Source organism: Astatotilapia calliptera, chromosome 7, assembly GCF_900246225.1.
Source record: "Astatotilapia calliptera chromosome 7, fAstCal1.2, whole genome shotgun sequence".
Taxonomy (NCBI): domain Eukaryota; kingdom Metazoa; phylum Chordata; class Actinopteri; order Cichliformes; family Cichlidae; genus Astatotilapia; species Astatotilapia calliptera.
This window is the reverse complement of record NC_039308.1, coordinates 37,227,334-37,243,976: the sequence shown is the minus strand read 5'-3', so window position 1 is coordinate 37,243,976 and position 16,643 is coordinate 37,227,334. Positions and strand designations below refer to the sequence as shown.

The following is a 16,643-nucleotide window of genomic DNA, read 5'->3' as shown; positions in this document are numbered from 1 at the left end:
TCTGCGAACGATCTTGGGTTTAACAGAATTTAAATAGGTGTCCACGTCAAATAGTATGTGTGACTATAAACATCTTTTTACTTGTGGCGATTTACGTAAACTTTACAGGTTAATAATGAACCGTTATTGGTATTGTTTAATGTATTACTTTGTTGGATATCCATATTTATAGGAGTATTTCTGCAGATTTGGAATCAGCCTCACTCCACTGGCGGAAGTTCACCTGGCTGCTGGATGCCACCGACCTCGGAGAAGAAAAAGACGACGAAGAAGAAGAGTTGTAGAAGTAGCAGGAGGCGGAGCCTGTTTGTTGACATCGGGTGAAATCGAAAATCAGATGAGTGAAGGCTGCTGATAATTATCAGTTTGTCGCTACTACCGGAACGCGAAGCCTTGGCGAGAGCTAAGGTAGGACCCCAGCGGGGGAACCTGGCACTCAGATGCCGCTGCCCTGCGCTCGGATCCCGGCTTCACACACGCACAGCTCTGCGCTAGCTCCTCCGGCTAAGTCTGCTAGCGTCGTAGCACAGGGGGAAAGTCATCGTTAGCTTTGAGCTAATGCAGACGCTGAAATCCACTGCTGACCCAAGTTATAACTAAACTCTGAATAACAAGTGCTCATCCACGGTGTTTGAGCCTGTTGAGACTCTCTCATGACTGTTGTGTGTTTTCTCGCAGCGTTAATGATGTTAAAAGGAATTATTTTGCAGTGTAGGTAGCTAGCTAAGCTAGCTTGCTAACTTGGTAACAGTCAGAATTCATTGCTGTGTGAGTGTTTGGCTAACTCAACAGAAAAAAAAAACAGTGAAAGCTGGACCTCTGGCTTCAGTCCAACAGGAGCAGTGATCACCTTTTGGTATTAACACGAAAAATGTGTTTATAGAAAATGTTAGGAGGTACAGAGCAGTTAGAAGTAAAATGCTAACATGTATGCAAAGATGCAAATAAGTGTAAACACGCTGTGTGACAGCAGTTAGGCCCTTTAACAGAAACATGTTCATTTAACTGACAGGACAAAAACTCAGCGAGTTTGTAGGCAGACAGCTCACTTCAGCTCCCAACTTATGCTACAGAAAAGTTTTGCATTTAAAGTATTTTATCAACTTGCAGAATTAAGTGTTTGAACCTTTAGTGGAGTTTACAAAAAATAATTTGGTTATATATTCAGTTTCAGGCAGCAGTTAATGCTAAGTGGCAGGTATTATCTTATTTTAACATTTGTAATAGCAGTGATCAGAGCAGTCACAATGTGGGGTTATGGTGGTAAAAAAAAATCGTGATGTTAATGTAAAAAGTACAGAAAATTTGTGTGTGTTTGGGGGGGATAATAGCAGTTTCACGATCAAAGTACTTCTGTTTATTGTGATTTTCACCAATTAAACTCAAAATAAAAGTGTCAGCATCTATAAAAATATGATTATAACTGTTTAAATAATTATTGTGTCATGAATGGGACAGGGACCGAGTTTTGAGTGGAGTTAACTTTCAGCGTTGGTCGAGGTCTGCAGGCGCAGTCTGCTTGTCTATTTGATAAGAAATAAGAAATGTTTTTGCATATGCACATAGCTCTGATGATAATCATTTCACCACAAGAGGAAGGCTTAAAAGGTTGCAAGCACACCACTCGAATTGCTCTAAAAATAACATAGGGCTTCTAGAATAAACAATGTTATTACCTGTAAAACCATATAGTTACCTGATATATCAAATATAGTACCAAGGTTGCTAACGCATAGAAGCGCTTTGGCCTTCCGCCTAAAGAAAGTCACCAATTTTCTTAATCAAATGGCCAAAATTAACAGGAAAATGCTCATGTGATCCCCCTCATTCATTGTCTAAATTACTTGTGGGCCAGTTGTTTTTCTGAGCAGTGTAAAAACCCTGACCGTAACATAAAAATGCTAAATTTACTTGCTAAATATACCTAATTTTCCGAGTAAAGTGTATGTGGTGGGATCATTATGGTCATACTTTGGAAGGAAGTAGTTCTTCTATTGCCTGAATATTTATGGGTTGAAATAGCCCAGAAATCTCCAGTGAATTTATTTGCACGAGCGATCCGAGGCTAAACTGATCTGTCTCTTACAGCTGTTCCTGAGTAAATTTAGGTGCTGTTTAGTTGGGTTTAAAGGCTTAGAAAAGGGAACTATTTTTTTTCTTCTGTTTCATTAGAAATGCTTCACTCGTTTTATTCTCACAGGTCCCCTGCACTGCCCCGTCTTGATCTGAGCCAGAGAAGAAGAGGCGAACATGGCAGCCAAAGCAGGAGACAACCCCGACAGCCTCATGACTCTGGCGACTGTCTTCTGCCTGAGGAACCTGAAGAAGACGATGTGCTACCAGGGCTTCAGGAACAAGCTGTGCCTGCGCTCAGACATCTTCCTCCCCAGTGAGATCTGCGACAAGCTGGTCAACACGTGAGTAACAGTCTAAAGGGTTCAGCCTGTCATGTCAGTAGCCATGGACTTTTAATTGCTTTTTGTTGTTGTTGTTTTTTTTACAGATACATGGAACTGGTCCACACAGACAGTAACTTTGAACCAGAGGAGAGCTTCTTCCAGCTCTTCTCAGATCCCCGGAGCACCAGACTGACCCGGGTGCAGCTCAGAGAGGACTTTGTCCGTGACAGAGACCTGGAAGCCATCAAAAAACAGGTGGGAGGCAACAAGGTGGTAAGAGTAACCACACCAGTTTAAGCTTTTGGCAGGAGATATGACCATCGAAACCCACCAAAAATTAAGAAAATTTGTTTTTGTTCAGCCAGTGCTGCTTCTAATTTCTGGTTGGTACTTATTCTAAAAAATAAAATCTCTGTTTTGAGATAAACTATCCATAAAGTATCAGAAATCATGGAAGAAAAACTGCATTGAAGGTGGATGGTGTAGCTGACAGAGCATGTGACGGAGTCTATCCAGTCTTTTAAATTACGTCTTAAAACTTATTTTTTTACTTTGGCTTTTGATTCTGTCTAGTTGGCTGTTTTAGCTTGTTGCGTTGTTACCTATTGTTTGTTGTCCTCTTATTGTTTGTTTTAACTGTCTCATGTTTTTATTGACTGTGAAGCACTATGGTCAAAACTGTTGTTTTAATATGTGCTATATAAATACATTTTGATTTGATTAACATTTAAACACTGGATAGTTTAAAATGCTTGAGTTTAAGGCAGCTGAGCTTCCGGTGGGTTCTTGAAGATGTCTCGCCTGTGATCCAAAAGGTTTCTTCAGTTCTAAAAGTTGATGGGGAGTCTCAGGCATTACACCTGCAGTGTGTTTCTCACAAAACTGAACAAATCAGATTTAAATAAAATTATAAGTGACAAGGGAATTCTCCTAAAATGTCTCTAAGCAGAAAATAACTGTATAATTTAGATAAGATGAAGTTATATAAACTGTATTTATCCATAAATTCCTGCGTTACAGCAGCAAAACATTAAGCACAACCTTGGGCACTGAGATAGACGAGCTTGAGGGAGCACAGTGAGCAGAGTTTCATGTGTCCCATGGAGACGTGGCTGCTCGTTCCCCTCCTGGATCACAGTGTTACTGTGTGTGGATTCTGGACTGTTTGTCCTAAATAGTGATAACACTACAAATAAAAGACTAACAACAGCAAAAACTATTTTCAGCTCCCACTGTAGTGTTGTATGCTCTGATGTGAACTGCCCTGGTTTTAAAAACAAGTCAGTGTATAAATCTGTTTGTTACTTGACCTTTGACCTCAGTAGAGACTTTCCCGATGAGTTTATGATCTCAGACTCTAATGGGACCATAATTCAGAAAAGTAGAGTGAAAAAGGGCATCAAGGCAGGGAGGATTTAGGGTGGGGCTAACTTGTGATTGGTAGGTTGCTATTGTGTGATCACACAGTGTCCCTGTGTTTCAGATCTGCCATGAGGTTTCACCCACAGGTTATTAATAAACTAAAAAGCTGGGGGAAAAATGCCGAACATGCAGCTATAAAATCAGGATTCCCCATGTCTCTCATTCTGTTGTTGGACAGACTCCAGCTTTACCTTCTTGACTGTAGTTGGTGGTGGGTCACTTTAAGGAGAACCTGCAGCAGGTGGAGAAGTGGTCTATGTGCTTCTAATCTAAACAAACCGAGGCTGCAGAGCGAGCACTAGCAGCTGCAGTCCAAGATGGAGGAGCTGGAGTCTATCTGACTGCTGGATGACATCCTCTCTGAGGATTTATATTGAGGACTGGCACAGCAGCAACGTTCCCAGAGAGCCAGCCAGTGGAGACACGAAGTGCTAGAGCTGACAGCAACTGAATTTTCAAAATAGGACTGAGGGAAATGTTTGCTAGTAAATTAAGTGTGACTGGCATTGTCCTCACTGGTGGCCCGCACAAATAAAGCCTGTGTGAAGGAAACATGAGCTCAGAACAAGGCTTTGCATGGCAGTAAGCACGATTAGAGTGTAAAGTCAAGTGAATGAATGCCTTGTTTAACAGAACTCTGATGTATTTTTCTGACCTTGTTATCATCAAAAATGCTAATTATTTGAAGTAAATGCACAAAACTGGAGGAAGGAGAGAATTCATGTCTCAAGCCTGGGAAAACCCCGTCTGACAGGAATTTCATGATATAGAGACAGTGAGAAGTTAATGTCAGTGGTTTCTTCTCTTGGCCCCACTAATCACTGCCTTTGTGTGCAGGACCTGATCGAGCTCCACCTCACCTACTGCAACAACCTGTCGTCCCGCAGCTTGAAAGCACTGTCCTGCTTCCGCGACACTTTGGTGTCTCTCTGTCTTTTCGGCTGCAGCAACATCTTCTACAGGAAGTGCGGCGCCCCACTCGCCTGCAACGAGGACACAGACGAGGACGAGGAGGAGAGCCCCTCCTCTCGGCATGCTTTAGAAACAGACTTTAACTTCCAGGGATTCAACCGGCTCAGGCTGCTCAACCTGGGTGGCATGCCGAAAGAGCTGGACCCCGAGACACTGCTCAAACCCCTGAAGTCGCTCACCTCGCTAGATCTGTCCAATGTACAGTTACTGGGGACATCTTTTCTCACCCAGTGGAGGGACAGACTGGCCTCTCTTGTTCTCTACAACGTGGACCTATCCGAGGAGTTGATCAGCACAGTTTTGGAGCTCGTTAATCTCAGGTAAGCTCTGTGGGGTGGGGGATGAGAGGTTAACGTTCATTTAACGCATCAAATAAAAAGTATTAATGTCTGGTTCAAGACTGGGAGGAGACCTAAATCCACAGAAGGGTCAAAGAGGGCAACCAGTGTGAAAATCAGTGCCAAATCAAAAATTCAGATCTATCTGCTGTGGTCATCTCTTGTAGGTAAAAGGAGACCTTTCATCAGACACTGAAGTTTCCATAAACTAATCATGGGCATGAATGATGGGGAATCTTGGGCTTTTAATGATATCTTTAAACTGTTCTGTGAAATGACTGTACCGCATACATCTGTAAGGGCTGTAAAAAAAGCCAAACAAACAAACAAGAACTGAGTGCACAAGTTTGATTTTATTTTGGATTTTCTCTAATCCACACAGGGTTAAAAGATATATCTCCACTAATATTTAAATGTCCCTTAGCAAATCGCTGAGGAGTCCTTAGCAACCAGATGCTTTGGTAGCCATCAACAAGCTTCCCTGATAATTCTGGCTGGATATTTGATCACATTTAAATTGTTTGGTGTCCTGGCACGAACTCTGGCATTTAAGCAGGAAGGGAATTCCAGAAGCTTAATGTTTGCCTGCTTTATTTATTCTAAGACCAGTTTTGATGTGTTTGGGATCACTGTCCTATTGGAACATCAAACTATGTCTAAGTTTAAGCCATCTAGATGCTGAGTTAAAGTTGATGAATTTGGAGGTAGTCGGTTTTCATTGTAGCAGTACCACTGGCAGCAAAACAGCCGTGCAGCATCATGTTACCACTGCTGTGCTTCACACCTGATGCAGTGTTCTTAGATTTTAAAGCGTCATCTTTATTTGTCAAAACAGACTCCCTGTCATTTTGGCTAAATGGTGACATCATCCTGAGCCAAGAGAAGGAAAAAAAAACTGTGATAAACTGAGAGCAGTTTGCATGTTGTCATTTTAGTACATGTGTAGCTCCCCTTGTATGCCCACTGATCACTTGAAAAATAGTCACTGATGACACTCCCTCCTTCTTCAGGCACCTCGACATCTCCCAGGAGAGCAGGCGGATCTCAAAGTTTAAGATGACCAAGAAAATCCTGACGGCCATCGTCCAGCGTCTGGTACACCTGATGTCCCTGGACATCTCGGGTCACATCATGCTAGACAACTGCACAGTTCCACACTTTGAAGAAGCGATGGGGCGTCCGAGGTGGGTAACGATGAGCTGAGGCTGGAATCTCCCTTTATTGACCCTCAGATGATAAATGAGGTTCTTAACAAGCTGTGTTTTTCTCTCCATTAGCACTGAACCGTGCAAGAGCAGCATCTACCCTTTCCAGGAGCTGAAGAGGGCCCTGCAGTTTCTGGGCTTGTACGACACCACCCTCTGTAATGTGACGCACATCCCTGCCTATAAGGTACCTGAACCTGGGTTTCTTTCAGCTGATCACACCAGGCTGAACTGCAGATTAATACAATCTATAGCGCTTTATTCAAGGTTTGTTTTGTTGGTTAAATCTTTGTGTTTCTGGACTTTTTCAGGTGACTGGATCAAAGAATGAAGACCAGGTCCTGAACGCTATCGAGGCTTACACAGAGTTTCGCCCTGAGCTCGCCCACAGAGCCATCAATCAGCTGTTTGACATCGCCAGGATACAACATTGCAGCCAGCTGCTCCGCGCTCTGCAGGTAGGACTTAAAGTTCTCCTTCAATTACTTCCTGTGATCATCTCTCCTGACTGCTTCTCATTCCTCCCCTGAAACCTTTGTTTCCTTGTTTGCAGCTCGTCATCGCAGCACTGAAGTGCCATAAATACGATAAGAGCATCCAGGTGACGGGCAGCGCTGCTCTTTTCTACCTGACCAACACCGAGTACCGCAGCGATCAGAGTGTGCGGTTACGGCGGGAGGTCATTCAGGTGGTGCTGAATGGGATGGAGCACTACCAGGAGGTCACTGTAAGTCTGATATCATCCCCATGAACCAGCTGCTGCATAAATAAGCTGAGCAGAGTGTTATGGTCAGTGGCCACACTAACAGAATTAAAGCAGAAGGGCAGATTTTGTGTTATGTGAAGCTCTAAAACCTTCAGTTGCGTTTTTATTGTAGGACTGAAGTATGTATAAAACGGCGTCTTCAGAACTGGGGGCAGGATTGGGAGATCAGAAAGGGCTCAGAAATTGTTCAGGTCCACTATTTGATAGGAAACCTTGACTATGCATCTTAGCCTTCAGTTGATTATTAACAAAGGCCATCATATATTTAGAATCACGCTCTTCGATTACATTTGATTTGTGAATCTGTGAGTTCCTGTTTCCTCACCAGGTCCAGAGGAACTGCTGCCTGACTCTGTGCAACTTCAGCATCCCAGAGGAGCTCGAGTTCCAGTACAGCCGCGTCAACCAGCTGCTGCTGAAGATCCTGGAGCCGGCCCGGCAGGATGAGTCCATCCAGAGAATCGCCGTGCACCTCTGCAATGCTTTGGTCTGCCAGGTGGACAACCACCATAAGGAGGCTGTGGGCAAGATGGGATTTGTGAGGGTAAAGAAACCTTGGAAAGTCTTGGATAAATTTCCTCCTTAGTGTAGAAGTCGGTGATCCGCTTCAGATCTCAGGCCTGTTACTTATTGCCAGTCAAGGTCAGCAGCAGGAGTTCCTATTATCTAACAAGCTTATTTTTGGTGTGGCAGGAAACCAGAGCACCCAGAGGAAAGCTGTGTGAACACACTGAGAGCATGTGATGACAGCAGTGCAGATATTTCAGATCCAATCTCAGCGCTTTAGCCATGTTTGGAAAAAGAACGTGCTCTGTAATTTGAATTTTATACCAACATGCCATCGCACTCACTGTGGGCTAACATGCTAAAATTGTACTACATCTATGGTGTGATATATGGCTGCAGCAGCATTATTTAGTCTGATTTACGATAACTTAAAGCAAACGTTATAGTAAAAGTAGCCTTCAGGAGTCTGTTGCTGGTGTCCTACCTTCAAAGTGGATTCAGGATTGTTTCTCTGTAGCAAAGCTGCATTTTCTCATGTTTGTGTTGCATTTTGACTGAAATCAGCTGCTGATTATACAGGTGATAAATTCATTCCTGACTCTTTTCTCATTCTCAGACAATGCTGAATTTAATTCAGAAGAAGTTACAGGACAGAATGGTGAGTTTAAGTGCTTTACAGATTTATATGTGGCTTTTAGAAACTGAAAGAGTGCTCACAAAGGCCGATGCACTCTCTCTCACTAATAGCGCCCCGTTTAATCATCTTTTCACGGCCTACAGGCTAGTGACACTGGCTCATTTTAGAGAAATATTCATGCTTATTTTTAATACTACTGTATACATCAAAATGAGCCCTGCTTTACTATTAAAACCATGATTACTAAACTCAGCTCAGTAATCATGTGACTAAATTGATATGCCAGAGTGTTTGTAGCATTTTATGTCTTGAATGTAGTATACTCTCCCTCTTAGTGAAACAAATGTGGAGGTGTTTAATTTTGAAAATTCCCAGACATTTATAATGACTGAGAAGGTGTTACAGTGTTACAGCGTCTCTTCCTTTGTCTGTGCTCCACCAAATCTCCTGAAGCCCAGTTTTTGTTTTTTTTATTTATTCTTGGTGAGAAGCAGGCAAACAAGCAGCACTGAAAACATAACACTTCCACCTGCTGGAAGCAGGAAACAGATCCTCATCATCATCGTTTAAATGAAAACTAACCTTTATTCAGTTAGACTTTATTTTGTTTTGTTGTTTAAAGCAGATGTTTTGTGTTTGCGTGTGTGTCTCAGTGTGACCAGGTGATGGAGTTTTCCTGGAGCGCCCTGTGGAACATCACAGACGAGACGCCCGACAACTGTCAGATGTTCCTGAACTGTCGGGGCATGAGCCTGTTCCTGGAGTGTCTGCAGGTGAGTCCAGGCTGCACCCATCTGTGTCTATGGTGATGAAGATGAGCCAGGCTGCTCGTTATTCTTCAGAACTGATATAGAAACTGAACTGATATAGGAAGTTGCTCGATTCACAAGAAATGACTCGAGAACAACGATCGCTTTTGTTATTAAAGCCAAAACCATGAAAGGAGCTGTTAGGAGTATAAAATAAAGTGCAGCCGTCCTTTTACTACTCGTGTACAGCTCGTGTCCACACACTGTTAAGGTGATGATAAGTGTAATAATTGAAAAATACTAAAATAAATATTTCTGTCAAAATTAATTTTGTGTCAGAGGAAACAGTTTAAAAAAAAAAGTTCACCATTATCCTTAAACTTAGTGTGTACCTTTATTTTGCTGTTATGTTCCTTTCAAAGAGTCGTTACATTTTTGCTTTTTATGGGTTTTTTTTTTTCTGCTGTAAGTTTGGTCTGAAATTTGTCTTCACCTGTAAACACTGAGTGGATTTGAGGGGATACAATTATCACTTAACTATACAGTTCTGCAATCGTCATGGAGAATTTCGCTGTGCCATCATTTCTAAATGTTTTCATCTCATGTTGTATGATTTCTGTCTGCAGGAGTTTCCAGACAAGCAGGAGCTTCATCGCAATATGTTGGGTCTTCTGGGAAACGTGGCTGAGGTCAAAGCTCTGAGGCCACAGCTGCTCACCCCACAGTTCATCACAGTGTTCAGGTACCAGAGGCAGAAACACCTGGACTGAGACTCTGTTGGTGGTTACTATTGGTCCGCACAGTCTCTCCACTCAGCCTCTTCATGTCCTCTTCTCCGTCTGTTTTCTTTGCAGTAACCTGCTGGACAGTAAGGCCGATGGGATTGAGGTGTCGTACAACGCCTGTGGAGTGCTGTCGCACATCATGTTTGACGGGCCTGAGGTTTGGAAGATGGAGGAGCCGCGGAGAGACATGGTGATGGAGAAGATGTGGGAAGCCATCCAGAGCTGGGACGTCAGCTCGCGGCGCAACATCAACTACAGGTGATCGATTACCGTTTCCCCTCTACAGTGAACTTCCACAGCTGCTGGTGGCTTGTCCTGTCTGAATGTATTAACAAAGCGACGGTCCTCTCTCAGGTCATTCGAGCCGATCCTCCGACTGCTGCCTCAGAGCATCTCTCCTGTCAGTCAGCACTGGGCCACATGGGCTCTTTACAACCTGGTGTCAGTTTACCGTGAGTATCAAGAGGCTTTGAGAGCGCAGCGTGTGTCGTTTACCCCTAAAGCTGTCCTGAAGGGTTTATATGTCACCTGACATATGTGAAACATTGGGGGTGTCCAAATTCATGGGCTGCATCCTCCTAAGTAAATCGGTTTGGCTGAGATTAAAGTTATAGTTTTCACACAGCTGAATAAACATCAAACAGAAGTGTGAGATGATCGAGAATTTGCATCAGTGTCCTGTTATATTTTGGGTAGAAAGGAGTAGACAGCCGAGTTTATTAAACTCCTCCGACACAGCAATGACGCAAATCAGAAGGCTAGACCGTCCAATTTCACAGCCGCGCACTTCCGGCCTACCCGACCTCCTGAGGACCCGGCCCACGTAGACCGCAAAGGCCGGGTCCTCAGGAGGATGCAGCCCATGAATTTGGACATGGCTATTATCTTTACTTGTTTACTTGTCTCCAAACTGCTTTGTTTTTTTTGTTTTTTTTTAATTTAATTTTTTTTATTTTCTTTACCTGCTTCTTTTGGGCCTAATGTTCTATCCAGTCCACTCTCTGGGAATCTCACACTTGTTCCATTTGCATTTTTCCTACTCTGCAGCAAGCAAGTATTGTCCTCTGCTGATAAAAGAAGGAGGAATGACTCTTCTGGAGAAAGTTCTGGAGCTGGAGAGTTCACATCCGGACACAAAGGACATGGCCCGGTGAGACTGACGGCTCTGAACAAACTGTAGGATGATGTGGTAACTGAGTCAGAGGCTGGGCAGCAGTCAGAAAGCCTCATTTTCCTGCTTTTAGAAGCCCTCTGTTGCATTCAGCAGAGAGGATGATAAGAGTTGTTGGGGCTGATCACCGAGTGTTTGAGGCTGAATCACATATTTCTGTATTTTTTTTCTTACAAACACAGCAGGTCAGATATCACAAGCCCTTTTTTTAAAACATGTATCAGGTGACATTTTTCTACTGTTAGGTGCTTTAATGCCATTACCTTAATAGATGGTAATTCAATTTTTTAAAAATGGGATCTTTCCTGAGTCAAACTAACGCTAGCTGAGAAATAAAGCCCACCAGTCACGACCAGCTCCCAGCACAGCAAAGAAACTAACGCTGATGTGGCTTCACAGATGATTTCCATGGAAATAAAATAGATATATATAATATTTTTACGAATTAAGAACGTCTTGGTCAAAATTCCAACCTGTGACTGTTGTCTTCTTGCAGAAAAGTAATGGAGCACTGTGAAAACTTCAAAGAAGACCCGATGGAAACAAATCCCGGACAGGATGCAAACTTTGGACAGAGAGGGTGACGCCAAGGGAGCCGAAATTCCCAGTAAATATCCAGAAAACCAACCTGAGGCCCCTCCCACCATCATCACCACAAGGGTCAATTGTGTGCATTATTCTTATAATTCTTCTTTTGTAGAGTTAGAACAGTGTCTCTGACCCTCCTCACAGCAGTTTGATATTTGACACATAGAACTTAAGACGTGGTGCATGGTATTTTGTCGTGAGGGTGTTTACATCTGCTGCACATCTCTTCTGTTGGGGGCAGGTTTGTGGGGTTGGGTGACTGTTATTTCTCAGTGTGAGTGTGAGTGTGTTTGCGTGTCAAAGGTTTAAACCAGAACAAAACAGCCGTAGTGATGCTCGGTTCTCAGCGGACGGCAGCGCCAGCCGCCCCCAGCTCGCTGTCGGTAACCGAACAAAAAAAAAAAAAAGGCCGCGTGGCGAGTCGGAGGCCTCAGCTCACACTCGCTCGTGCTAGCGAAGGCCGCGGAGCCGTGGGACACATGTACAGTGAATATTAGCCATTAAGTGTGCGGGCTGCAGACCTCGCGGCTCTGTGATGGACTTCTTTGTTTATATATGTAAATATTATGTGTGGGTCTCATCCTTTTACTGTGTGTATGTTTTATAATACAACTGTAAACACTCATGACTTTACGCTGTATTTAAATCTCTTTAGGTCTGGCTGATTGCAGTCAGTGCTAAGAAACTATACACAGAATCATTCATAGCAGTCCTGTAAACTCTTTAAAGGACCATTCACATGTAATTCAGCCTCCCGTCTTAAAGGTACTCAAACTGCAGATTCCAGCTTTTAAAATGAGTTTAAAGTTAACTCAAGGTAACAACAGACTGTAAAGAAACAGCAGTTCTGACATTATGTCCAACGCGTCTGTGTGCTGAGCTACAGAGATATCAGCTGAGGTTTTAATGGGGACAGGCTGTACTGTTGTGCAATACTTTGAACCAAAAAGTGCAGTCGGCCAGTGTAGCATCCTTTTTTTCTAACATTATAAAGCCTACATTCTTTCTAGTGACCAGCAGGGGGCAGCTTCTTGGGTTGGGGGGAAAAGGCTTCTGGTTGTATAGAAGTCAAACTTGAGTTGATATCTCTGCAGGTCCATACGTAACAACGTAGTAATTTCTTCTCATTCTGTTGGTGTTTGTGATTTTTGTTTAGGTTTTAAACTCTTTTTAAACAAAGACTTACAACAAAAAAGTACCTTTAACCAGTCTGGTAACTCTTACTGGAAGCAGCGGTGAGCTTTAAACTAAGAGGGAGGTGAAATTAATCAAAGCAAATACACTTCATGGACAAATGTATGTGGACATTAAGGCTTCTGGATACAAAGTGATAAAGCCTCTATACAAACAAAGAGCTACTGATGACAGACAGTAAGAATTGATCCCTGCACAGGCTCTGGGTGAATTGACTTGGACATATACTGTATATCAAAAGATTCACATAGCCTTTTGGGCAGACATGTGTTACTTCTAATGTCCAGCAGGGGGTGACTCCTGTGAAGTCAGATTATAGAAGTCTAATGGAAAAAAGACCCAGACATGCAGACCTCGATTCTCATGCTTTGTTTTACAGCACTAAACATGGACTGTCAAATGCCAGACCTCAGTGGTGTCACATTCAGCGGTTCTACATGATGAGAATCTCCATCAGTGTCAGTACAGCTCTACTCAACTCAGTAAAATATTCAGCAATTTTCATTTCATTATTAACAGAGTTGAGTCTTCTGGAAGCCCAACACTAAATTAAATGAAACAACAATAATCCAGTACAGCTGGACACCTAAACACCTGGAAACGCAGGCTAATGGAAAGCCTTTGGAGTTCCTCTACAGGTCTACTCACGTGTCCACATACTTGGCCTTTACTAGAGCTTTGATGCTTCGTACTGCTCTCTCTGTGGTGTTAAAAGCCCAGAACCCTCTGAACTCCCTGGTGCTTCCAGTGGTCCAGATGATACTAAAAGAGAGGAGGTTGGAAGATAAACGGTTATCCTTTGAGGACACCTGACGGCCCATCATGTTTATTGGTCGTTCAGCTTGCTGCTAAAATAACTCCTTCACTTAAATCAAACAGTTTTATTTTGAAAAGCTAAGGGGAGGAAAATAAAACTGCGTGTTCACTTGTATGTTCAAAACTGGTGATGGGATCTTTAAAAAAAGACAAAAAGAAAATCACATCTGACTTGTTTCAAATTAAGGTTTAGTCATCCAGAAGGAAGGGAGGTTAAGTTTCATGTTTAATCCCCACCCCTGCTGACCAGGTTACGGTTAAACTTAACACTTTAACACATTTAAACACATTAACAACAACCAGACTCTTAATTTCTCCTCTCTGTTTGCTGTAGTGTCCCTGAAGATGCCCTGTGGAGGTCCCATGGTCAATTTGTTTGTTTCACAATAAACATTCAAAAGCTGAATATCTTGAACACCTGAATCAGAAATCCAGGAAAAGTGTTCTTTCTTAGCTCAACAGCACCCCTAGTGGTGGAAAAAAGAAAGGAAAAACCTCCACAGGGCACCTTGAAGATGTCTTTGAGTTTAAAAAGTTCCTTCACTGGCATTTTTCCTCTTGTAGCTTTAAAGATGACTTCAGGAATTTCCTCTTTTAAACGGTATTCTTAATTTATTAAGTAACTAAAACTTTACTTTATTAAAAAAATTAAAAAAAAAAAATGTCAATCTCAATTCCGAAAAGTTGCTTTTAGCTTAGTAGGTGGAAACTTCCAAATGCAGATAATTCTAAAGAATTTTAGTGTTTACAGATTTAATGTAATTATTTATTTCTAAACTGCAGTTTCAGGTTGTTGTAGTTTTTTGTTTGTTTGTTTGTTTTTTTTTAAATTACATTAATCACCATTAGCAGAACCAACCAAGTAAGACCAACAGCTTTGGCAACGTCACAAACCACCTGGTTACATCTGGCTGTTTGATTTTAGTGTGAACAGGACAGTTGGCATTCGTTTCCTTTTTTCCTGCTCGATTGGTGCTGCTCCTCTAGCACGAAGTTGTGAATAAATCCTTCGGTATCTTCTGTCACATCAGTTCTGCTCCTCCTCGCACTCGCCTCTGATGTGTGTGTTTTTTGTTGTTGTTTTTTTGGGGGGGGTTCTGAGGAAAAACTTTGAACCTTCAAAAATATCTGTTAAACTGCCAGAACTACAAACAGTACAGGATGGAGGACTGTGGCTCTTTAATCGAAAATAAATAAATAACTAAATAGGTTCTAAATCTATAATTTTCTATCATAAACTAACCAGTTTAATGTCAGAGGATATTACAGGTTTTTTTTTTTTTTATTATTTTCTCTCCTTTAGTCTTTAAATCAAGTTTTTAAAGCAAAATTGGTTCCTACCTCAGTTTAACATTGGTCAGTGTGACTTTAATAACCTGAAGCTATATATAATATAGTCCATAGTTTATTTGTTCATTTCCAAAAATGTAAAACTTTGAAAGGAAAATTTCAAAGGTTTTTACAACCGTAATCTCTGTTTCATAATGTTTCTTGCAAATTTAAGACATTTCTGAGGTTTTTATTGGACATTTGAGTTTTATAACCTCAACAAATACTTCAGTGCTTTCTTAGAAGTGTACTGAGAGACTTTGTTTTTAACCATCAAAGAATATTAGTTTTTCCATCTCAAATTTAGAAATTCAAACTTTATGACCTAAATACATATTAGTTTATTTTCTTTTAATTTAAATTTGATTTTATTGTATCAAAATAATTTTTTTTACTAATTTATATTAAAGTTTTGTCCTTCCTGTGATTTTTATATTTTCACAGAATATCAATGTAGTTTTTTTGGTTTGCAAATAAACAGCAAACCTAGGAAACAATATTAGATTTTCATTTCTTTTTCTTTTTTTGACTTTTTGTCTCAGAGATCAGTCGTATCCAGTGAATTAACAGCTTTAATCTCACAGCATTTTTGATATTTTTACAAGTTTGATTTCAATAAAATTGCAGTTTTTCTCACATTTTTTTTTTCAACCATCTCAGAAATGTTTGTTTTCCTTAACATTAAAATCTATAATTTCATAATACCTCAGAATATAAGAGTAGTCCTTACAGATTATGCCTCTCGTTTTAAGAATATTACAGTTTGTTCCCACAACGTTGCGACTTTAGCTTCAGACTTTTCCTCTGAGGATAATCGCCCTTCCTCGGCTCCTCTTTTTAAACCTTATGTAATGCCCCCAAACACTTATTTATTCTTTGAATGCAGTTTTACGTCAGTGATTCGTTAATTCTCAGAATTGATTTGATGCCACTTTAATAAATTGCCTGCGCGGGGCTGGAGGAACAGGGATTAAGTACTGTCTTCACTTCATGGGGTGAAAGCGGCGCTGATGCTGTTAACAGGATTTAGTTGGAGTGCAGTTTGATTCACCAGGCTTCTGACGCTGGGCTTCCCTCCCAGATGACGCCAGTGAAGGAACACATCACCAGCTGTCCTGTTTCCTGTGGTTTAACGTTACAGTCCTCATGCTCATGAGCGGTGCCTGACTGATGGATTTAAGCTACTTCATATCAGCCGCGTCGGTTTTCCAACCAAACGCGCTTCCTGGTTCTCGTGTACAGTTTTTCTTTGTGTGATTTCAGGGATCAGATTGGTGCAGGTCTCTGTTGCTTTCTCACGGTCACCATTATGATCATGATGATTCAGTGTGTGTGGAAGTTGAATATGAGGAGGACTTGATGCATGATCAAAGCTCTTTAGAGTCGCACAGATCTTCTTTCTCAGTCGCCTGTTCTGTTCATTGAATGTCTCCATTTATGCTTTCTGGACACAACATTATTCTTTGGGTTTAACTGTTCTTTATTTATGAAGATGTATGTACTGATAATAATAATAAAAAAAAACACAGAGAGAGAGAGAACTGCTGTGTGGCAAAGCCTTTCAGATTTCATCCACTAGGTTTCCTGTTTGTCCACACTCTGTTCTCATTTTGTTTTGTAACTGCTGATAAGTTTAGTCCAAACTGAAGTGAAGAACTTTGGATCCAGACAGTTTGGAGTTCCACGTTTTCCTGATCACAGTAGTTCCAGGACATCGGTGTAAAAATATGACAAAGCAATAAAGATGGAGTGGTTTAAAAAATAA

The 16,643-nt window shown here is 41.6% G+C and overlaps 1 protein-coding gene across 1 annotated transcript; it reads left to right on the top strand.

Annotated features, from left to right (window-relative positions):
• Positions 1 to 16,643, top strand: zer1 (zyg-11 related, cell cycle regulator). The gene is made up of 17 exons (XM_026174595.1): positions 1 to 53; positions 173 to 408; positions 2,201 to 2,417; positions 2,504 to 2,654; positions 4,659 to 5,113; positions 6,142 to 6,315; positions 6,409 to 6,523; positions 6,648 to 6,794; positions 6,890 to 7,063; positions 7,431 to 7,646; positions 8,226 to 8,267; positions 8,900 to 9,019; positions 9,622 to 9,737; positions 9,850 to 10,038; positions 10,135 to 10,232; positions 10,828 to 10,930; positions 11,448 to 16,643. The coding sequence occupies exons 3-17, from the start codon at positions 2,251 to 2,253 to the stop codon at positions 11,533 to 11,535; spliced, it is 2,355 nt and encodes a 784-aa protein (XP_026030380.1). The 5' UTR covers positions 1 to 53; positions 173 to 408; positions 2,201 to 2,250; the 3' UTR covers positions 11,536 to 16,643.

Coding starts and splice junctions, on each gene's coding strand:
- zer1 (XM_026174595.1), top strand. CDS start 2,251: ATGGCAGCCAAAGCAGGAGACAACCCCGACAGCCTCATGACTCTGGCG. Junction 5,114..6,141: donor TTGGAGCTCGTTAATCTCAG/GTAAGCTCTGTG, acceptor CTCCTTCTTCAG/GCACCTCGACATCTCCCAGG. Junction 8,268..8,899: donor AGAAGTTACAGGACAGAATG/GTGAGTTTAAGT, acceptor TGTGTGTCTCAG/TGTGACCAGGTGATGGAGTT.